Genomic DNA, 24250 nt, shown 5'->3' with positions numbered 1-24250 from the left:
AGGTCGTATTGCATAAGGTACCGGTCTGGCTTTGAAAAATTTCGGGTTTGCATGTTCTTCAATCTTGATGTTTGCCGTAATTCCTCTCAGTGTTCCCAGTCCTTGTTGGAACACCTCTTTAGCATCGTCCAATATTCTGGACAATCGTTTAGGTTTGACATCTTTTGTACCAGAATCTACCGTTAGTGCTTTTAAGGAATGCCAGTCCATATTTATTTTCCTAATCCACTCCCATCCCAGTAGTGGTGGACCTCCCTCAGGTAGCACATATAAGTCCATTCCTCAGCTTTCTTTGCCCTTGTGGACCACCTTTACCTCTATCTTCCCGATGGGGTTTACTCTTTGCCCCGTGTATGTTTTCAATACAATCTCCGTATCCCGTAGGGGAATATGTGGGAATAACCTTTTGTAATCTTTCTTATTCATGACCGTCAATGCCGATCCAGTGTCCAATTCCATCTTCACTTGGACTCCTGCTATCTGAAGTGTGACCCAAATTGTTTGGAGGTCTGCTTCCTTACCAACATTGTGTACTCTTAGACTACCCAGTTCATTACTGCTGGCATCTGAATCTGACTTCTATTCGTTCGAACTGTTCTCTGTCACCTTGTGTACCTTTTTGTACTTTTCCTGCGGTGACTTTTTGTTGCTGGTCTTCTTTCCTGACTGGCATACTTTAGCTATGTGACCAAGCCTGCCACATTTTCTGCATTCCTGATTTTTGAACCAGCACTGGTTCTGATCGTGTGTTGTCTTTCCACAACGATAACATTTTACTGTACTCAAGACCATTTGATTGGTACAGAGTTCCGGTGACCCTAGCTGCATTTCCGCAGTGCCTCTTGCTGCGGCTTCTTGCGATGCTGCAATAGCGACAGCTTTATCAAGCGTAAGATCATTCTCTTCAAGCAGTCGCTTTTGTGTTCCTTCTTTTAACAATCCACACACAAATTTATCTCTCAGCGCATCTGCTAGCCCTGTCCCAAACTGACAGTACTTCGATAGCTTACGTAGCTCAATTAAAAATTCAGCGTTGCTTTCGTCTTTCAACTGCGTTCTTCTGTAAAATTTAAATCGTTCCGCTATCATCAGCGGCGTGGGGTTTAAATGATTTTTCAGGACAGTAACAATATTCGCGAAGGTCTGATCCGCCGGTTTTATTGGTGATAGAAGGTGCTTCAATAGCCCGTATGTCTTCGCCCCCATTGAGCTTAATAAGGTTAATGCTTTCTCATCATCTGGTACCTTATTTGCTTTACAATAAACTTCCATGCGTTCTACATACGTGGTCCAATCTTCGACATCACTATCAAAGGTATTAATGCTCCCATGTTTAGGCATCCTTGCAAGTTTAAACATTTTTTTTTTTTTTTAAATGGCGGCTTCCCGCGCTTGTCTTCTTCCCCCACCTACTAAAATGGCGGCTTCCCGCGCTTGGCGGTCTTTCCTGCGCTCGTCTTCTTCCCCCGCCGACTACAATGGCGGATTCCCGCGTTTGCCTTCTTCCCGCGCTGGCTGCAATGGCGATTGCCTTGCTGCTGCCGCTCTCGCCTCCCCAGCGGTTCTCACTCCCCGACGCTGCTTTGCCTTGCAGCCCCGCTTGCAGGCCGGTCCTTTACACCAGCTGCGTTTGAATTCTCCGCGGCTCTCGTGCCTTAAGCTTCTCAACTCCCCGACGCTGTTTTGCCTCGCAGCCCCGCTCGCAGCCCGGTCCTGTACACCGGCTGCGTTTGAGTTCTCCGCGGCTCTCGAGCCTTAAGCTGCCCCAGTAGCTGCGCCTCTCGGCCTCGATTGCAGCCCGGCCCTTTCTACCGGCCGTGGTCGAGCTCTCCGCCCTTATTCCTCCGTTTTCCCTCCCCTACTCCACAGCCAACGCGGCCGACTTTCTGCTCGTGTCGCTGATCGGCTTACCCACCACCGTGGTAGAAGGGATGAACACTGCCTGTCGCTGATGGAGGGCTTCGTGGTCAGAATTCTTTTTCTTTTTAACCCGGGTTCTCGATGCCTCCCGTGCGATGGTGCTCAGCAGGATGATGAGGGCGGATGCCTCTTCTCGACGCCCGTTTTGAGGACGAAGCTGCCTTGGATGTAAATTTGCCGCAGGGTAAGATCGGACTCGTCGCCACTGTTGAGTCTGTATGTCCCAGTTAGGTTTAGGATCAATCACTGGACACAGACAACAAGAATAACTTTTAACAGGTCTTTACTATTCGAAGGTCAGGGCTGAACTGCCCAGCAAATCCTTGCACAACACTTATATACTGGTGTGGTCACCACCGGTATTACAGTATTACAGTATACAGCAGCCAAGAGAAAGTAGTACATCTCTTAAGGTAGTTCTCTTAAGGTGGAACAGGTTACATACACCACAGGGAGGAAATACAAAATGTTTCCAGCATTTTCTGTTGTTATTTCAGATTTCCAGCATCTGCAGTATTTTGCTTTTGTATTAGTGTTTTCAGATGATGTCGCCGAGGGGCAGCATGTAGATGAGAAATAGAAAGGGGCCAAGGATAGATCCTTAGGGATCCAGTGGTAACTTAGAAGAGGTGATCTCCTCTAAGTGATTCCCCAGTAAAAGGAGGGCTTATGTTGACTGACTGCCGGGCTTCAGTGGGAAGTGCCTGGAATTCTTTTTTATTCGTTCATGGGATGTGGGCGTCGCTGGCAAGGCCAGCATTTATTGCCCATCCCTAATTGCCCTTGAGAAGGTGGTGGTGAGGCGCCTTCTTGAACTGCTGCAGTCTGTGAGGTGAGTAAATGTTCCCTTTAATTTTTTTTGGTGCATGGCCCATTCACAATACCCCGCATACACTGTTTTTCCTATTTAAAAGCCGGTGAGCCGACTGTGCAAGAGCTGCAGAGAGCTACGTGGCCATGTAGCCGTGCAACTTAAAGGGAACATTGCTCCCACAGTGCTGTTAGGGAGGGAGTTCCAGGATTTTAACCCAGTGACGATGAAGGAACGGCGATATATTTCTAAGTCAGGATGGTGTGCAACTTGGAGGGGAACTTGGAGGTGGTGGTGTTCCCATGCACCTGCTGCCCTTGTCCTACTAGGTGGAAGAAGTTGCGGGTTTGGGAGGTGCTGCTGAAGAAGCCTCGGCGAGTTGCTGCAGTGCATCTTGTAGATGGTACACACTGCAGCCACGGTACGCTGGTGGTGGAGGGAGTGAATGTTTAAGGTGGTGGATGGGGCGCCAATCAAGTGGGCTGCTTTGTTCTGGATGGTGTCGAGCTTCTTGAGTGTTGTTGGAGCTGCACTCATCCAGGAAAGTGGAGAGTATTCCATCACACTCTTGACTTGCGCCTTGTAGATGGTGGAAAGGCTTTGGGGAGTCAGGGGGTGAGTTACTCGCCACAGAATACCCAGCCTCTGACCAGCTCTTGTAGCCACAGTATTTATGTGGCTGGTCCAGTTAAGTTTCTGGTCAATGGAGACCCCCAGGATGTTGATGGTGGGGGATTTGATGATGGTAATGACTTTGAATGTTAAGGAGCGGTGGTTAGACTCTCTCTTGTTGGAGATGGTCAATGCCTGGCACTTGTGTGGCGCGGATGTTACTTACCACTTATCAGCCGAAGCCTGAATGTTTTCCAGCAGGCATAGGCTGCTTCATTATCTGAGGAGTTGCGAATGGAAGTGAACACTGCAATTATCTGCGAACATCGCCACTTCTGACCATACGATTGAGGGAAGGCAATTGTTGAAGTAGCTGAAGATGGTTGGGCCTAGGATACAGGCGACTCTATAACCTTCGTACGATAGCAAAATACTGCAGATGTTGGAAATCCGAAATAACAACAGAAAACCTTCAGTTGATTCAGCCATAGCTGCTGCTTTCTGCTGAACCTAGTGCCACTTGTGCAGGTGGGCTGGTTCTCCCTGATTGACAGCAACCTTATCTACCACTGCTCCAGCCATACCCTTGAGGCTCAATGTCACCATTGACCTGTGAGGGAGTAGACCTGAGGGTAGCAATGAGGTCTGTGAACTCTTGCCTCCTGACACACTCTATCAGTACCCTGCCCCCACCCCAGCATGTTGAAGCCTCTTATAGATTGGAGCTCCAGCCCTATAGTAGCAGTCTGATCATTCAAGAGAGATGCTCCCACTTAGTTTGGGACTAAGGGCTCTGCCACAAATGCTCCTGGAGTTGCTCTGCATAGTAGACTGCGTTCTAGAGAATTCTTTGTGAATCACTGCACATAGCGTTACATAGAATCTACAGCACAGAAACAGGCCATTCAGCCCAATTGGTCTATGCAGGTGTTCATATTCCACATGAGCCTCCTCCCACTCTAATTTCCTCTTCCCACACTGCTTCCCCCCACTCCCGCCCCGTATCTTCCTATTCCCTTCTCCCTCATCTATGCAAAGTGCCGCTAGTGGACTCCTCCTGCACCCCTAGCCAGACTTTGCAGGGTATTTGCATGGACTCAAGTAGATAATGCTGCTTAACTGCAATCTCTGTCATACAGGTGTCAGCCTTGGCTTAGTGGCTGCACTCCCACCTCTAAGTCAGATGGTTATGAGTTCACCCCCATTCCAGAAACATGAGCACATATCTGAGCTGACACTCCAGTGTAGTCCTGAGGGAGTGCTGCACTGTCACTGTCCTTTGGATGAGATGTTCTATCACTTCTCCATCTACCCTCTCAAGTGGATGTAAATGATCCCAAGGCACTGCAGGTTCCTGCTTCTTCTCCTCCATCACCACCACTTACGGAGTGAGAGTCAGCGGGAATCGCGGAGCAGAGTGGGGCTATAAAAGGCTCCAGAGGCCAGGTAAGGCCTCAGTATGGAGCGAGAGTCGGCGGGAATCGTGGAGCAGAACGGGGCTATAAAAGGCTCCAGAGACCAGGTAAGGCCTCAGTGCAGAGCGAGAGTCGTCGGGAATCGCGGAGCAGAGCGGGGCTATAAAAGGCTCCAGAGACCAGGTAAGGCCTCAGTGCGGAGCGAGAGTCGGTGGGAATCGCGGAGCAGAGCGGGCCTATAAAAGGCTCCAGAGACCAGGTAAGGCCTCAGTGCGGAGCGAGAGTCAGCGGGAATCGCGGAGCAGAGCGGGGCTATAAAAGGCTCCAGAGACCAGGTAAGGCCTCAGTGCAGAGCGAGAGTCGTCGGGAATCGCGGAGCAGAGCGGGGCTATAAAAGGCTCCAGAGACCAGGTAAGGCCTCAGTGCGGAGCGAGAGTCGGCGGGAATCGCGGAGCAGAGCGGGGCTATAAAAGGCTCCAGAGGCCAGGTAAGGCCTCAGTATGGAGCGAGAGTCGGCGGGAATCGTGGAGCAGAACGGGGCTATAAAAGGCTCCAGAGACCAGGTAAGGCCTCAGTGCAGAGCGAGAGTCGTCGGGAATCGCGGAGCAGAGCGGGGCTATAAAAGGCTCCAGAGACCAGGTAAGGCCTCAGTGCGGAGCGAGAGTCGGTGGGAATCGCGGAGCAGAGCGGGCCTATAAAAGGCTCCAGAGACCAGGTAAGGCCTCAGTGCGGAGCGAGAGTCAGCGGGAATCGCGGAGCAGAGCGGGGCTATAAAAGGCTCCAGAGACCAGGTAAGGCCTCAGTGCAGAGCGAGAGTCGTCGGGAATCGCGGAGCAGAGCGGGGCTACAAAAGGCTCCAGAGACCAGGTAAGGCCTCAGTGCGGAGCGAGAGTCGTCGGGAATCGCGGAGCAGAGCGGGGCTACAAAAGGCTCCAGAGACCAGGTAAGGCCTCAGTGCGGAGCGAGAGTCGGCGGGAATCGCGGAGCAGAGCGGGGCTACAAAAGGCTCCAGAGACCAGGTAAGGCCTCAGTGCGGAGCGAGAGTCGTCGGGAATCGCGGAGCAGAGCGGGGCTACAAAAGGCTCCAGAGACCAGGTAAGGCCTCAGTGCGGAGCGAGAGTCGTCGGGAATCGCGGAGCAGAGCGGGGCTACAAAAGGCTCCAGAGACCAGGTAAGGCCTCAGTGCGGAGCGAGAGTCGGCGGGAATCGCGGAGCAGAGCGGGGCTACAAAAGGCTCCAGAGACCAGGTAAGGCCTCAGTGCGGAGCGAGAGCCGGCGGGAATCGCGGAGCAGAGCGGGGCTACAAAAGGCTCCAGAGACCAGGTAAGGCCTCAGTGCGGAGCGAGAGCCGGCGGGAATCGCGGAGCAGAGCGGGGCTACAAAAGGCTCCAGAGACCAGGTAAGGCGTACCAGTCTCCGAACTCGGAACTCAGAGGGAAGGAGAGAGGTAAAAAATAATCGAAGTGTGACGTCACCAGAAAGCAGTTAAGTGATTGGTTGGTGAGTATTTCTCTCTTTTTAAACTTAAACTCTGTGGTTTATAGTTTCTAAGATGTGATATTCATCATCTAGAATTGGGGCAGAGGGTATTTAAAAATAATATTAATAAATGTAATTAATTACATAGAATGGGAGAGCAGGTGATGTGTTGCTGCTGCAATATGTGGGAGCTGGTGGACACCATTGATGCTCACGGTGATCACATTTGCAGTAAGTGTTGGCTGCTCGAGGAATTCCGGCTCCGTATTGAAGAGCTGGAGTCCGAGCTTCAAACACTGAGACACATCAGGGAGGGGGAGAGTTACCTGGACACTGTGTTTCAGGAGGTAGTCACACCAATTAGATTAATTAATTCAGATGTAGTCCATGGCCAGAGACAGGATGGTGTGACTAGAAGTGAGGCAGGTACGGGGATCCAGGAGGTAGTGTTGGAGGAGCCGCAGCCCTTGCTCTTGTCCAACAGGTTTGAGGCTCCTACTCCCTGTGAGGATGGGAACGGGGACTGCGGGGAGGATGAGCAACCTGGCCACAGCACCGTGGAGCAGGGGGCCATTCAAGTGGGGGGAGTTAAAAGAAATGTTGTAGTGGTAGGGGATAGTATCGTTAGGGGGATAGATAGGGTTCTTTGCAGCCGAGAGCGAGAGTCCCGAAGGCTGTGTTGCCTGCCCGGTGCCAGGGTTAAGGACATCTCCTCTGGGCTGGAGAGAAACTTGGAGTGGGAGGGGGAGGATCCAGTTGTCGTGGTCCATGTTGGTACCAACGACATAGATAGGACAAGGAAAGAGGTTCTGCTGAGGGAGTTTGAGCAGCTAGGGGCCAAATTAAAAAGCAGAACCACAAGGGTAATAATCTCTGGATTACTACCTGAGCCACGTGCAAATTTGGCTAGGGTAAATAAAATTAGAGAGATAAATGCGTGGCTCAAAGACTGGTGTGGGAGAAATGGGTTTTGCTTCTTGCGACACTGGCATCAGTACTGGGACAGGAGAGAGCTGTTCCGTTGGGACGGACTTCACTTGGCCAGTGCTGGGACTAGAATCCTGGCGAATCGAATAACTAGGGCTGTAGAGAGGGCTTTAAACTAATTAGTGGGGGGGGGGAGGTTTTAAGAGAGCGAAAAATAAAAATGACAGCGGAGAAGGCAATAGAGCAAGGTAGCAGTGGGGGAATTAAAAACCAGAGCGTGTCAGGAAGGGACAGAATGTATAATGATAAAGGTAAAGTAGTAAAAGGGGTAAAAGCAGGAATAAATTGTCAGAAAACATATTTGAAAGTTCTTTATCTGAATGCACGCAGCATTCGTAACAAAATAGACGAGTTGACGGTACAAATAACTACACATGGGTATGATCTGGTGGCCATTACGGAAACATGGCTGCAGGATGATCATGACTGGGAACTAAACATACAAGGGTATTTGACAATTAGGAAGGACAGACAGGAAGGAAAGGGAGGTGGGGTTGCTATGTTAATCAAGGATGGAATCACTGCAATAGTCAGAAATGATATTGGGTCAAAGGATCAGGATAGTAAAACAGTTTGGGTGGAGATAAGGAATAATAAGGGGAAAAAGTCACTAGTGGGCATAGTCTATCAGCCTCCCAACAGTTGCAACTCTGTTGGTCAGAGTATAAATCAGGAAATAGTTGGGGCTTGTAATAAGGGAACAGCTATAATCATGGGGGATTTTAACTTTCATATTGACTGGAATAATCAAATTGGGCATGGCAGCCTTGAGGAAGAGTTCATAGAGTGTATTAGGGACAGGTTCCTTGAGCAGTATGTAACTGAACCAACCAGGGGCAGGCAATCTTAGATCTGGTCCTGTGTAATGAGACAGGATTAATAAAAAATGTCCTAGTAAAGGATCCCCTTGGAATGAGTGACCATAATATGGTTGAATTCCAAATTCAGTTTGAGGGTGAGAGAGTTGGATCTCAAACCAGCGTACTGAGGTTAAATAAAGGAGACTATGAAGGTATGAGAGTAGAATTGACTAAAGTGGACTGGGAAAACAGATTAAAGTGTAAGACGGTACAAGAGCAGTGGTCTACATTCAAGGAGATATTTCACATCTTTCAAGATAAATATATTCCACTGAGGAAAAAGGGGAGTAAAAGAAAAGACAGCCATCCGTGGCTTAGTAAAGTAATAAAGGATAGTATCTGACTGAAAACAAGGGCATATAAAGTAGCCAAATCTAGTGGGAGGATAGAAGATTGGGAAGCATTTAAAAGCCAGCAAACAATAACTAAAAGATTAATTAAGAAAGGGAAGATAGATTATGAAAGTAAACTAGCAAAAAATATAAAAACAGATAGCAAGAGTTTCTACAGCTATATAAAAAGAAAAAGGGTGGCTAAAGTGAATGTTGGTCCCTTAGAGGATGAGACCGGGAAACTAGTGGGGGGAACATGGAGATGGCAAAGACGCTGAACAAATATTTTGTATCAGTCTTTACAGTAAAGGACACTAAAAATATCCCAACACTGGACAAACAGGGGGCAATGGGGGGGGGGGGGGAGGAGCTAAACACGATTAAAATCACTAAGGAGATGGTACTCGGTAAAATAATGGGACTTAAGGCGGATAAATCCCCCGGACCTGATGGCCTACATCCTAGGGTCTTGAGAGAAGTGGCGGTAGGGATTGTGGATGCATTGGTGATTATTTTCCAGAACTCCCTGGACTCAGGAAAGGTCCCGGCAGATTGGAAAACTGCTAATGTAACACCCTTATTTAAGAAGGGAAGTAGACAAAAAGCTGGAAACTATAGACCAGTTAGCCTAGCATCTGTGGTTGGCAAAATGTTGGAGTCCATTATTAAGGAAACAGTAACAGAGCATTTGGATAAACATAATTTAATAGGACAGAGTCAGCATGGTTTTATGAAGGGGAAGTCACGTTTGACAAATTTGCTCGAATTCTTTGAGGACGTAACATACAGGGTGGATAAAGGGGAACCAGTGGATGTAGTGTATTTGGACTTCCAAAAGGCATTTGACAAGGTTCCACACAAAAGATTACTGATCAAGATAAAAAATCACGGGATTGGGGGTAATATACTGGCATGGGTGGAAGATTGGCTATCTAACAGAAAAAAAAGAGTTGGGATAAATGGTTCGTTCTTGGGCTGGCAATCAGTAACTAGTGGTGTTCCGCAGGGGTCAGTGCTGGGACCCCAACTCTTTACAATCTATATTAACGATTTGGAGGAAGGGACCGAGTGCAACATATCCAAGTTTGCCGACGATACAAAGATGGGAGGGAAAGCAGTGAGTGAGGAGGATATAAAAAACCTGCAAAAGGACATAGACAGGCTAAGTGAGTGGGCAGAGATTTGGCAGATGGAATATAATATTGGAAAGTGTGAGGTTATGCACTTTGGCAGAAAAAATCAAAGAGCAAGTTATTATCTAAATGGAGAGAAACTGCAAAGTGCTACAGTACAAAGGGATCTGGGGGTCCTGGTGCATGAAACACAAAAAGTTAGCATGCAGGTGCAGCAGGTGATCAGGAAGGCCAATGGAATCTTGGCTTTTATTGCAAGGGGGATGGAGTATAAAAACAGGGAAGTCTTGCTGCAGTTATACAGGGTATTGGTGAGGCCACACCTGGAATACTGCGTGCAGTTTTGGTTTCCATATTTAAGAAAAGATATACTTGCTCTCGAGGCGGTTCAGAGAAGGTTCACTCGGTTGATTCCGGAGATGAGGGGGTTGACGTATGAGGAAAGGTTGAGTAGGTTGGGGCTCTACTCATTGGAGTTCAGAAGAATGAGAGGTGATCTTATCGAAACATGTAAGATTGTGAGGGGGCTTGATCGGGTGGATGCGGTGAGGATGTTTCCACTGATGGGCGAGACTAGAACTAGGGGGCATAATCTTAGAATAAGGGGCTGCCCTTTCAAAACTGAGATGAGGAGAAACTTCTTCACTCAGAGGGTAGTAAATCTATGGAATTTGCTACCCCAGAGAGCTGTGGAAGCTGCAACATTAAATAAATTTAAAATGGAGATAGACAGTTTCCTAGCAGATAAGGGAATTAGGGGTTACGGGGAGAGGGCAGGGAAGTGGACATGAGTCTAGATTCGGATCAGCCATGATCCTATTGAATGGCGGAGCAGGCCCGAGGGGCCGTATGGCCTACTCCTGCTCCTACTTCTTATGTTCTTATGTTACCCCTCCTCACCTGTACACTGTTACTCACCCGGTGCTACCTCCTCAAGCTCACTCTCTACATCCTCTGGGATGTGTGTAGCTGAGTGTTTATTCGGATATAAGGGGTATGGGGAGAGAGCGGGAATATGGTATTGAGATAGCGGGTCAGCCATGATCATATGGATGGCGGAGCAGGCTCCAAGGGCCGAATGGCCTACTCCTGCTTCTATTTTTCTATGTTTCTATAACACAACCTAGTTCACTGCGTGACAGCGCCGCCTCTCTCCCTCACTAGTAACTGGCCGCACTTGGCACCTTTGTACAACTGAATTACAGGAATCAGAAAAGAAAAACAAAATACACCCTGCATCTCGTTTATGCTTAACTTAAAAAGTTTGCTGTACTGACAATAGAACAGAATATTTAGGGGGAAAAATTCGGTTGCTTTGCACCACCCGTTAGCGAGGGCACTAACAGGGCGCAAAGCAACTAGTGCCCGGGTGCGGTGCCGCCAACGCCTTCCGCGAAATTCAGCAGTAACTGTTAGCGCCCCGCGGCGTTGCGCCACCGGCGATGACGTCATCGCCATGCGCAGCGCCCTGCTCATGCCCTGGCCGCGATCTTCAGTAGCGCCCCCTGACTTACCGCTGGACGCGATGTCCGACGGGGTCAGGGGGCCTACCGGCAGCCGGGGCGGCGCTAATTAAAGGCGAGGTGCTGGGCAGCCATTTTTGTTGCTGCCCACCTGCCAGCACTTGCCCTCATTGCCGTCCCCGGCCTCCTGACCAGTTCCGTGAGCCCGGCACTTCTCTTGAGTGCCGGGCTGTTTTGCCGGCACTCTGATCCCTGGTGACCCAGCTGGGCCCTGGGTCGTGCTGCGTAAGGCCCCTCCCCCTTTAAGAAGGGGAGGAAGGCCTGCACGCGCTGTGGCACGTAACGCCGCAATATTCCCTCGCAGCGCTCCAAGAGGGAGGTGGGGTGCTTCCAGTAGTGCCCCGCTTCCCTCTTGGAGCGCTACCGATGAAGTTCGGCCGCGGAGGCGCTAATTTTTTTGGGGCTCTAAAAGTAGCGCCCCGGCGAAGTTAGCGGCCCAAAGGGGACGCGACACAATTTTTCCCCCTAAATGAACAGAAACTATTAAAGAAAAACTTCAGATGCTGAAAATCTGAAACAAGAAATGCTGTAAAGACTCAGCAGGTCAGGCAGCCAGGGACTGCATTAGGCCCTGTGTAACCTGCGCATTTGCCCGGGCCCCGATCCAGTCCAGGGGGGTGGGGGTGAGGGGTTTGGGCTGTGTGACCTGTGCAATTACACACGAACAGGAGTGGGGGGTAGGGCTGTGCGACCCGCACAATTAAACAGCAACGGGGGCGGGGGAACGTGTAATTACACAGTAACGGGGGGGGCGTGTAATTACACAGTAACGGTGGGGGGGGCATGTAATTACACAGTAACGGTGGGGGGGGCATGTAATTACACAGTAAGGGGGACGTGTAATTACATAGTAACCGGGAGGCCTGTAATTACACAGTAACGAGGGTGAATGAACCGTGAGACCCATGTAGTTACACTGTCATGGGCCCCGGGCGAATCCAGTCCCCCCAAACTGAACCTTTACACGGGGTAAGCACCGCTCCTGCAGGCAGCATGCAGGAAACGTGGCAGCCAAATTCTGCACAGCAAGGTCCCACAAACAGCAATGTGATGAATGGCAAGATAATCTGTTTTTAGTGATGTTAGTTCAGTGATAAATATTGGCCATAATACCAGAGAGAATTCCCCTGCTCCTTTTTGAATAGCGCCATGGTACCTGAGAGGGTAGACATGTGTGTCTCTTGAACAAGGGCCTAGATATGAGGAAAGCTGTATGCGTTGAATGGTCTTTAAAAAATCATGAGTCATGCTGCTGATGTATCGGTGTCAGAGGAGCATTAGCAGTGACTCATCCCATCGGACTTCTCCTTATCACAGACGTTGCCAAAAAGGAGAGCTTGATCCAGGCAGAAAGTTTTCAATCTGAAAGATGTTGCACTCACACCAACCGTGACTAGGAGTGGACGACCAAATCCTCGAGCAATGCCCGTTCTTGATGCTTGTGAACTGACTTCTCAGCATGCAGAGGACAGCAGGAGGAGTGAAAGGAGTGGTGTAATCTTTAGAGCTCAGCTGACGAGGTTGGCCGAGAGCGCCTGCCTTTCTTGACGACCTCTTGACCTCCTAGCCAACTTTCAAAGAGCTCACAGGAAGCTGCATCGCAATCTGTTGCTAGGCACTAAAAACATCCATTGTGACCACTGGCGAGCGGGGAAGCTTTCCAACAGTTTACCGACATTTTAAATTTGGAGTCTAGCACGTAGAGGGAAATAAAAAATAGAAGCTGTGGAAACACTCAGCTAAAACTTAGGTCCAAAAAACAGACCAGAGACAGATGTTACTATAGAGAACAAAAGCAAGATACTGCGGATGCTTGAAATCTGAAATAAAAAACAGAAAATGCTGGAAACACTCGGCAGGTCAGACAGTATCTGCGGAGAGTAAAACAGAGTTAATGTTTCAGGTTGATGAGTCTGATCTGCTGAGTGTTTCCAGCATTTTCAGTTATGTAATTATACAGAATTGGGGAGAAAATCAAACCTGCTGGGAATGGCCTGAAAAATGCTCTGAGGTAAGGATCTACAGGACCTTTGCTCCTGAGTAATTGTAAACAAATAAGATCTTTTAGCATCATTTCTTATCATTTATTGCAGGAGTTGCTAACCAGCACCTCTTCCGTGGTTGAAGCATGAATCCTTAAATGTACTTTAAGAACTGTCTACAGCTCCCATTTTCTCTCTGGCAAGCAGTGCTGGCAATGTAAAGATGGGTGGGCTGTCAGTTCAAGGAAAGGAGCAGGTTGGTACTTGAGGTGGAGACCCTCCATCAGAACCACCTGCTGATGAGGTGGTCTGCACTGTTGGTGTCATCCTGTTTTTCCCTTCTACCAAGCTCCTAGTCTGCTGGAGCCTGCTCCGCTTTGCCAGTTTTTCATGTTTCCCTTTCCATCTGCCAATCTGCACCGTCGCCCCACCCACCCTCCACCTTCCCCCCTCCCAAGCCGTTGACACATTCCTTGTGATTTGTCTCATGTCTTTTATTTCTTTGATTTCTTGAAGGTTCTTGCTGTGGCTCAGTGGTAGCACCCTTATCTCTGTGTCACAAGGTTCAAGCCCCATTCCAAAGACTTAAGCACAAAATCTAGGCTCACACTCCAGTTTCTGACATGCTGCCCCGTCTGCCATCTCAGGTGGATGTAAAAGATCCCATGGCACTATTTGAAGAAGAGCAGGGGAGTTCTCTTGGTGGAGGCTATTCCATTGAGTACATTCCATTGAGTTTAGAAGGTTGAGGGCTGATCTAATTGAAGTACTTAAAATGAGAAAGGGGTATGATCAGATAGATAGAGAGAAACTATTTCCTCAGGTGAGTGAATCCAGAACAAAAGGGGATAATCTTCAAATTAAAGCTAGGAATGAAACCTGGAAGCACTTTTTCACAAAAAAGTTAGTGGCAATGTGGAACTCTCTCCCCCCCAAAAGGCTGTGGATGCTGGGTCAATGGGAATTTTCAAGTAAGGTAACCCACTGATGTATAATTTCACAAAGACAAGTTGTATTGATTGAATTAAGTAAATACAATCACAACTGTTGCCCCGTATGTACACTTGCTGTGAAATAAAGCAGCTTAGCAATTCACCTTGCCTCATCTGATCAAACATTTCTCTGTCCACTTTCGATAACACTAAAGAAGCCCACACGAGGGCATTGTGCAAAAGACACAATATCCAGTTTGCGTGCCAATGGGGACAGATTGTTACATCCTCTCTGTGGGTTAATTCAATACTGGGTGATGCGAGTCAAGTCTGGCACGTAAGTGGCATAGAATCTGCTTATGGGATTGACGCCACTGTTGTAGATGTAGCAGAGTGGGCCTTCTCCCAACCCTTTCCACCCCGCCCACACCCAAGGTAATTGGTGTGGACCGCGGTTGATTTCCCAGGGTCAGTTTCATTCACGTATTGTAGGAGGAGGAGCTTCTGACGGTATTGCTACCTGAACTTGGGAAACCACCACTGCCAGGGGGGTGGGGGGAGAGGGGGGCAGTTGACTATTGCTCTATGATTGTATAGCCTGCAGCAGCTTAAAGGGCCAGGCATCATTCAAGATGCAGTGGTTCATCTATCTATTTCAGTGTCCATTTAAGTTTTTTAATGCACTCCACATCACCTAAGGCATTATGATGCCACGCCATCATCTTTCTTTCATTTAAATCCGCCCATCCATGTCCGGCACCCAGAGGAGATGGCACTGGTAAATATGTGGGCTAAGAAAGTGGGCATTGATCCAGCAGTATGGGTCTCTTCCCCATGCTCTGTTACCGACCTGTCCTGAGTGGCAATGTAGAAAAATCCCCAGAAAGGAAAACATACAGGGTTCTGATGAAGGGTCATCGACCTGAAATGTCAACCCTCACTTCCTCTCTGCACAGATACTGGCTGACCTGCTGAGTCCTCCCGGCATTTTCCGTTTCTCTTCCAGGAACACCGAATCCTGAAGAAATTCTGCTCTTCTCTTGATGGTTTATCACTGTCTTTGTTATCCTGCTTATCTTAATTGCCCTGTTTTCCCTCCTTGCAGTTAGAACATAAGAACATAAGAAGTAGGAGCAGGAGTAGGCCATACGGCCCCTCAGGCCTGCTCCGCCATTCAATAGGATCATAGCTGATCTGAACCTAGACTCACGTCCACCTCCCTGCCCGCTCCTCGTAACCCCTAATTCCCTTATCAGAAACTGTCTATCTCCGTTTGAAATTTATTTAATGTTGCAGCTTCCACAGCTCTCTGAGGTAGCAAATTCCATAGATTTACAGGTAGACTATCCTTTATCCGAAAACCTCGGGACCAGCCGTGTTTCGGTTTTCGGAGAATTTCGGATTTCGGAAGGTGGGTCGTGCGCACGACCCCCCACCGACACCCCCGCCGACCCTCCCGCGGACCCCCGCCGGCCCCGACCCCCGCCGACCCCCCCCGCGGACCCCCGCCGGCCCCGACCCCCGCCGACCCCCCCGCGGACCCCCGCCGGCGCCGACCCCCCCGCGGACCCCCGCCGACTTACGGTCGGGGCCGGGGGGGTCGGCGGGGGGTCGTGCGCACGACTTACGCTGACGCTCAGCGTAAGTCGGCGGGGATCGGGGTCCGCGGGGGGGTCGTCGGGGGGCGGGGGTCGGGCCGGCGGGGGTCGCGGCCAGCGGGGGTCCGCGGGGGGGTCGGCGGGGGTCGGGGCCGGCGGGGGTCCGCGGGGGGGTCCGCGGGGGGTCGTGCGCACGACTTACGCTGGACTTACGCTGAACGAAAAAACCTTCGGTTTTTAGAGGGTTTCGGTTTTCGGAAGTTCGGATAAAGGGTAGTCCACCTGTACTACCCTCTGAGTGAAGAAATTTCTCCTCATCTCAGTTTTGAAAGGGCAGCCCCTTATCCTAAGATTATGCCCCCTAGTTTTAGTCTCACCCATCAGTGGAAACATCCTCACCGCATCTACCCGATCAAGCCCCCTCACAATCTTATATGTTTCGATAAGATCGCCTCTCATTCTTCTGAATTCCAATGAGTAGAGGCCCAACCTACTCAACCTTTCCTCATAAGTCAACCCCCTCATCTCCGGAATCAACCGAGTGAACCTTCTCTGAACTGCCTCGAGAGCAAGTATATCTTTTCTTAAATATGGAAACCAAAACTGTACGCAGTATTCCAGGTGTGGCCTCACCAGTACCCTGTATAACTGAAGCAAGACTTCCCTGCTTTTATACTCCATCCCCCTTGCAATAAAAGCCAAGATTCCATTGGCCTTCCTGATCACCTGCTGTACCTGCATACTAACCTTCTGTGTTTCATGCACCAGGACCCCCAGATCCCTTTGTACTGTAGCACTTTGCAGTTTCTCTCCATTTAGATAATAACTTGCTCTTTGATTTTTTCTGCCAAAGTGCATAACCTCACACTTTCCAACATTATATTCCATCTGCCAAATTTCTGCCCACTCACTTAGCCTGTCTATGTCCTTTTGCAGGTTTTTTATGTCCTCCTCACTCACTGCTTTCCCTCCCATCTTTGTATCGTCGGCAAACTTGGATATGTTGCACTTGGTCCCTTCCTCCAAATCGTTAATATAGATTGTAAAGAGTTGGGGTCCCAGCACTGACCCCTGCGGAACACCACTAGTTACTGATTGCCAACCTGTGGTGATTATTCTTTATGTTTAGTAAGAAGTATTGTGATTGGTTGTTTGTTTCCTGCCTTGGGATATATGCTGTAATCTCATTGGTAGTTGATGTCATGTGATTTGTGGTGGCCATCTTAAATTCAATTCTTTCCAGCCTTTAGTTGGGACTGGGTGTTGAAGATGTGCTACAGGATTTTTAAGTTAATAAAGCCTAGATTAGAAAGGCAAATCTATTCTTTATTTCAATTTATTAACTTTATGTCAGAATGGAGCGATATCTTCAACCAGAATGACTCAATGCTGACCCTAATTCTGCAGGAGTGGATGCTAAATGGAAACACTGGTATTGTACATTTAAAAACTTTTTGGGCGTGTTGGATCAAGAGTCTCTAAATAAGCTGAATATGCTGATCAACTACATTGCTCCGGATGTGTATAAGTATATTTTGGACTGTAAAACTTACGAAGTGGCTATTTCTACATTGGAAAATATTTTTGTTAAACCAAAGAATGAGGTATTTGCACGTCACCTTCTATCTGCCCGTAGGCAGCAGGTGGGAGAATCTTTGGATACTTATTTACAAGCACTTCGGTGCCTTAGTGTTAACTGTAATTATAAGGCCGTGACGGCTGAAGAATATAAGGAAGAATCGGTACGGGATGCTTTTATTAATGGATTACTGTCTAGATCAATTCGTCAGCGGTTGTTAGAAAATAAGACTTTGGATCTTAAGAGTGCTTTTGAGCAAGCTTCTACATTGGATGTGGCTCAGGGAAGTTCGGATTCTTATGCTCTTTTTAATCGGCCTGTGACTGTGGTTTCGGCAGTTCCGGATGAAAAGGAATTATGTGGACTTAATAGGAGTGGTTTACTAGATTCTGAAACAGTTTCTACTTCAGCGGCTGTTGCCTCTAGGATTCAGAAGTGTTATTTTTGTGGGAACGTCCGGCACCCTCGTCTGAAGTGTCCTGCTCGGGAGGCTGTGTGTAGTAAATGCGGCAAGAGAGGTCATTACGCACGTGTGTGTAAATCATCAGGTTCAATTACCTCCTCTGTGACTATTCAGCCTTTAGATAGGGCGTTTATTGCATCAATTTCTGCTGCATTTGCTCATGGCCTAAACAAAGCTATAGTTACGGCCCAAGTTAATGGGTTGGAAGTGAAGGCCCTTATAGATACGGGCAGTACCGAGAGTTTTATAAGTCTTCAGTTTGCAAAGGAGAAGCATTTGAAAATTTCGCCTGTTTCCTATCAGGTGTGTATGGCTCAGACGACTCTCACTTCACAAGTAGCTGGTTGTTGCCTTGTGAAATTGATTCTTCTAGGTAATACGTATACTGATATACGCCTATCTGTTTTGCCTAATCTCTGTGCGGATATTTTGATTGGTCATGATGTGCTTCAGTTACACGAGTCTCTTAGTCTTTCATTTGGAGGGACTAAGCCACCTTTATCTATTTGTGGATTAACCTCTTTATCCATTTCTCCATTATCACTTTTTTCCAATTTGATGCCGGATTGTAAGCCAATTGCTACCAAGTCAAGAAGGTATAGCAGTCAGGATAGAGAATTTATTAATTCTGAAGTTCAACGTCTCTTATTGGAAGGAATCATTGAACCTAGTTGTTCGCCTTGGCGGGCACAGGTAGTTGTCACGACTAACGAGAGACATAAGAAACGAATGGTGATAGACTATTCCCAAACTATTAATAGGTATACTCAATTAGATGCGTACCCTTTGCCTAAGATTGATGAGCTTATCAATAAAGTATCTCAGTATAAGGTTTTTAGCACTATTGACCTAAAGAGTGCTTATCATCAGATTCCTATTGTTAAGAAGGATCAACCATATACGGCCTTTGAGGCTGGTGGAAAGCTGTATCAGTTTTGCCGAATACCATTTGGTGTTACTAATGGTGTTGCTTGTTTTCAACGGGCAATGGATGCTTTTATAAGTGATAACTCTCTCTCTGACACCTTTTCATACTTAGATGACATCACGGTGTGTGGCAAATCAAGGGTGGAGCATGATTCTAATTTAGAAAGATTCCTTCAAGCTGCGGAAAAAGTTGGTTTAACTTTCAATAAAGAGAAGTGTACCTTTTCGACCACTGAGGTAAATCTACTGGGGTACATTATCTCGGGGAACAAGATTAAACCAGACCCAGAACGTCTGCGACCATTGATTGATTTACCTTGTCCTACTAATTCAAAGGCTTTGCAACGAGTTGTTGGACTGTTTCCTTACTATTCTAATTGGATTGCAAATTTTTCACAGAAGATCCGGCCTCTTATTCGGGTTACGACATATCCTCTATCATGGGAGGCCAGGACATGTTTTGATAATTTTAAAAAGGATATCCTTGGAGCAGTTGTGCATTCTATTGATGAGCAGGTTCCTTTTGTGATTGAGACGGACGCTTCTGATTTTGCAATTGGGGCTACTCTTAACCAAAATGGAAGACCTGTGGCCTTTTTCTCACGTACCTTGAACAATAGTGAAAAAAGGCATTCTTCAATAGAGAAAGAGGCGTATGCAATAGTAGAAGCACTGCGTAAATGGAGACATTATTTATCGGGGCGACATTTTACGTTGGTAACTGATCAAAAGTCTGTGTCCTTTATGTTTGATGTCAAACATTTTGGAAAGATTAAGAATGATAAAATAATGAGGTGGAGGATTGAGTTGGCATGTTACCATTTTGATATAGTTTATCGTCCGGGGAAGGATAATGTTGCTGCTGATGCGCTGTCGAGGGCTTATTGTTCTGTGATTCACGGAGATACGCTTATTAATCTTCACAATGCCTTATGCCATCCTGGGGTTACAAGGATGATACACTTCGTACGCAGTAAGAATTTGCCCTTTTCAGTTGAAGACGTCAAGCGGATGACTTCATCATGTTCTATCTGTGCTCGGTGTAAACCGAATTTCTTTAAGCCTCAACGAGCTCATCTCATAAAGGCTACTTCTCCTTTTGAACGTTTGAGCGTCGATTTTAAGGGGCCTCTTCCTTCAACTACTCAAAACCGATATATATTTACTGTTGTGGATGAGTTTTCAAGGTTCCCTTTTGCTTTTCCTTGCGCAGATGTATCAGCTGCTACAGTTATCAAATGTCTGACTCAACTTTTTGTCATCTTTGGGATGCCTGCGTATATCCATTCGGATCAGGGAAGTTCTTTTATGTCTTCCCAGTTGAAGGAATACCTTCAGAGTCGGGGAATTTCTACTAGCAGAACTACCCCGTATAATCCCCAGGGTAATGGACAGTGCGAACGATACAATGGGGTGATCTGGAAGGCAGTTATGTTGGCTTTGACATCCCGGAACCTTAAGAATACACAGTGGGAAATGGTACTGCCTGATGCCCTGCATTCCATTAGATCATTGCTTTCAACGGCTACTAATGTGACCCCCCATGAAAGGCTCTTTAACTATCCGCGGAGATCTACTACGGGATATTCGGTACCTTCATGGCTTACTATGCAGGGACCTGTGCTGCTTCGACGCCATGTTAGATTGTCAAAATATGATCCTTTAGTGGAGGAGGTGGAGCTGTTGGAGGCAAATTCCCAATATGCTCATATTCGATTCCAAGATGGGAAAGAAAGTACCGTTTCAATTAAAGACTTGGCTCCTTGTGGTGGCCAGCCCTCTTCTGAGGATATTAACAATAGTCATGATTCAGATAATGTGGATGCTGTTACAGATACTACGAATATTTCCAATCCGATTGCAGATAATTATACTTCTATTAGTCAGCCCTCGATGGATGTTCATGACCGTCCCAGTTTACCTCCTGATGGGATTTCTAATCCGGAAACCATTGAAAATCGGGATATGGATAGCCTCCCTGCAGAAGATACTTCTGTGTCTCCTGGTGTGGGAGGGCAAGGAATTTCACCAAGGTTAAGAAGGTCGACACGAACAAGATATCTGGTTGACCGATTGAAAATGGACTTTTAAATTGATAGTAATGTTTTAAAATTGTTGAAATATTATATTATATTGTTTTAGTTGAGAGATACTTAATACTTATGTGCAATGTTACTATTTGTTGTTGCTCACTTAGTATTGTGTCATGTTGAATAGTTTTATTTTGTCTGTGCATAGTTTTAGTTGTAAATAATTAATTATAAATTGTAAAGGTTATTTAGGTTGGAGTATATTTTAAAAGGAGGGGTGAATGTGGTGATTATTCTTTGTTTAGTAAGAAGTATTGTGATTGGTTGTTTGTTTCCTGCCTTGGGATATATGCTGTAATCTCATTGGTAGTTGATGTCATGTGATTTGTGGTGGCCATCTTAAATTCAGTTCTTTCCAGCCTTTAGTTGGGACTGGGTGTTGAAGATGTGCTACAGGATTTTTAAGTTAATAAAGCCTAGATTAGAAAGGCAAATCTATTCTTTATTTCACAACCCGAGAATGAACCATTTATCCCAACTCTCTGTTTTCTGTTCGATAGCCAATCTTCCACCCATGCCAGTATATTACCCCCAATCCCGTGATTGTTTATCTTGTGCAATAATCTTTTGTGTGGCACCTTATCAAATGCCTTTTGGAAGTCCAAATACACCATATCCACTGGTTCCCCTTTATCTACCCTGTTTGATACGTCCTCAAAGAATTCGAGCAAATTTGTCAAACATGACTTCCCCTTCATAAAACCATGCTGACTCTGTCCGATTAAGTTGATCAGATATTGGATAAAACTGATTTTCGCGCCCGCGTCTCTTTTCTCAGCAACTGTTTCCAGCTCAAACCCAATCCACGTAGATTCCAGCTGAAATTCCGCCCTTCCTGGGTGCTGATGAAAATGTCATTGACCTGAAACTTTAGCCCCACCTTCCCCTCCCACAGATGCTGCCTGACCTGCTGAGTGTTTCCAGCACTTTCTGTTTTTATTTGAGAGGCTAACTTGCATTTTGCACCAACAAACTAATAACTTTAAGCGAGATTAGTACCATTCCCTGCAAACGAACAGTCAATTATTCCACTGTATGACAGGCAGCTGATCCCGGCCTCTGTCATTTATGAGCTTGTAAAATCCACAGCCCCATGACCGCACAGTAGGATATAATCTTACTAAATGCATGGGGGACAAGGAGGGGGAACGAGTCTATGTTCCAAATACTCCTGAGCGATCCTGTAGTTACTGGGGTTACTGTAGTTCATTGTGTGGCTCAACAACATTATATTCATTGTGATTTGTGAAAAACAACGCCTCTTATTTGGCTTTTTCCTTTTTAATTCTCCGGTCGGTACTTCCCGTGGGCAACACAGAGACCACAGTCTTACAAAGATTTGTTTCTTTTTAATCATTTTCTGTACTTTTCAAAGGAAGATTTGTTTGGAATCACAATCCTAAACGGCGAAAGAAGGAGGCCAACCAACCACGCACATTCCACTGGGAACACTGAGGCGAGTTCCAGAAACTCTTAGGGCAAAAAAGAGGGTTAAACCTTTTTTCCTTTTACATTCCTACTTGGACATGTTTACTTTACACGATGATGTAAAGAGAAAGCTCAGGGCTGTCGTGGGGAGTGTAAATGTGTTGGAAACATTCTAAAGGCCTAAAGACTGCTTAAACAAGGACAAAGGCTTAATTGTAACAAAACTAGGTTTTCAAAGTAGCAAAATCTGCACATTCAGTCGCTTTTGATTAATAGTAATACACTCTGAGAGGCCCCGTCTGCCCTCTCAGGTGGATGTAAAAGATCCCACATTACTATTCAGAGATGAGGAGCTTTCCCCGGTGGCCTGGTCAATAGTCATCCCTCAACCAACATCACTGATACAGATTATCTGGACATTTATCTCATTGCTGTTTGTGGGAGCTTGCTGTGCGCAAATTGGTTACTGCATTTCCTTACATTATAACAGTGACTACACTTCAAAAGTACTTCATTGGCTGTAGAGCACTTTGGGACGTCCTGAGGTCATGACAGGTGCTATATAAATGCAAGTTCATTATTTCTCTCTATGACACAGCTAAAACATTGTTACATTTCTGGAAAATTGCAAAGCTCTATCTTGGCACAGATGTCTCCATATTAATTAAGATACGACAGGGACAGATGAGGGATCCCTCCATGAAGTTCATTTGCATCTTATTCCTAAATGACTAGTCATTTCAATGCGATTGGTACTTGCAGGTTAGAGAGAAAGAAACTGCTGATTCTATTTGGCTTGTACTTATGAATGAGGCAGCCAACAGGCTGTGCAGCTTCTTAGCAGATGGAATTATTTGGTCGGGCACCCATGGAGCCAAGCCAAATGCAACAGCAAGTTGGCACTGTGGTGAACTGCTTGGAATTACTATGCAATTCTGCTCGAACGCTCCTGTTAGACCCAAGGCAGCTGTAGACCGATAAGAACAGGGCAGAACGGCAGGAAAGTAAATTATGATGCAAAGGATATCTGGGAGCATCGTACCATTGTAAGGGGCTGTTTTTTATTTTTAGTATTTTACAAAACGAAGCGATGCCTGTGGGGATTGTCGCTGTCTCCATCTGTTTGCTGCTGTGCAATGGGGCACATGGACAGTGGAGCTGGTGGCAAAGGCTGTGGGGCGCTGGCCAAACTACAGCAGCTCCCAGCAGGACGACTCCTGCGAGCACGCTGCCACCCAGCAGCAGCCTGCCAGGAACCATGGTGGGGCTGGGAGCCCAATCCTCACCGATGGCCAAATGGGCAGACGCCACTCAGCCAGCGCAAGAAGGCTCCCAATCTCCGGGTTCTCACGACGCAATTCACCTGGAGCACTCGGCTCAAGTGTCCGCAGCTGTGAGGGACAACTCTGCAGGGGGCCTGACCAAATCCAAGAACACTGGCTGGCTCCAGCAAAGGAATCTGACAGGTAACGCGCCGCGGACCCTTTGACCTGTCGGCGGGGGATGGCCAGGCTTTTGGGCCATTTTTAACGGGATTGTGTTCGATCTGCGCAGGGCACATTTGGTGATGTGCAGAGTTAACAAAGCCCTGACAAAGGCTCAGTAGCGACATTTCACGTGCCGAGTGTTTGAAATTCTGCCAGTTTTATTTGCGGTTTAAAAGTATCGGTGCTAATCATGAAGTATTCCGTTTTCAATTGACGGGGATTAAACGGGGCACTGCCGGAAACACACAGCAGGTCAGTTTGCATCTGTAAAGAGTGCAGGCACTTTAACATACTGGGCGAAGACTTTAGTCGCAACTAGTCTGCTGTGTATATCTAGCATTTTCAATTTTATGAATTTCAGATTTCCAGTATTTATGGTTTTCTCCTCATTAAGTATTTGGCTCGCCTGGCAGGGTTTGGTGTTCACAGGGGTTGTGGGCCCCTGATTTCCTAGCCCACGTTCCCTGCTATTGTTGCTCCCTTGCTGGGAGTGCCAGATAATGTGATCAGCCTTCAAGGGCAATGTTTACCTGGGATCTGAGTTCATGAAGTGATGTTAAACATAACCAGATTTAAAGAAGGAAGAAAGAACTTGCATTTATATAGCATCTTTCACAACCTCTGGGCGTCCCAAAGTTCTTTACAGCCAATGAAGTACTTTTGCAGTGTAGTCACTGTTGTAATGTAGGAAA

At 47.1% G+C, this 24250-nt stretch overlaps 1 protein-coding gene across 5 annotated transcripts in view; it reads left to right on the top strand.

Annotated features, from left to right (window-relative positions):
- Positions 1–24250, top strand: part of LOC147115087 (collagen alpha-1(XV) chain-like) — a 483626-nt gene that overhangs the window by 167639 nt on the left and 291737 nt on the right. For 4 of the 5 annotated variants that reach the window (XM_085993353.1, XM_085993354.1, XM_085993352.1 and 1 more), the window contains exon 1: positions 23045–23537. The exons of the other annotated variant lie outside the window; for it this stretch is intronic. In XM_085993353.1, the coding sequence (XP_085849479.1) occupies positions 23162–23537 (376 nt within the window). In that variant the 5' untranslated portion in view covers positions 23045–23161. Of the gene's footprint in view, positions 1–23044; positions 23538–24250 lie in introns of those variants that run through there. 5 annotated transcript variants of the gene reach the window in all.

This window comes from Somniosus microcephalus, chromosome 7, assembly GCF_052327205.1.
Source record: "Somniosus microcephalus isolate GS21.2 chromosome 7, FLI_Smic_1.0, whole genome shotgun sequence".
NCBI classification, from domain to species: Eukaryota; Metazoa; Chordata; class Chondrichthyes; order Squaliformes; family Somniosidae; genus Somniosus; species Somniosus microcephalus.
Note: the sequence above shows the minus strand (reverse complement) of the source record. Positions and strands in the feature narration are given on the sequence as shown.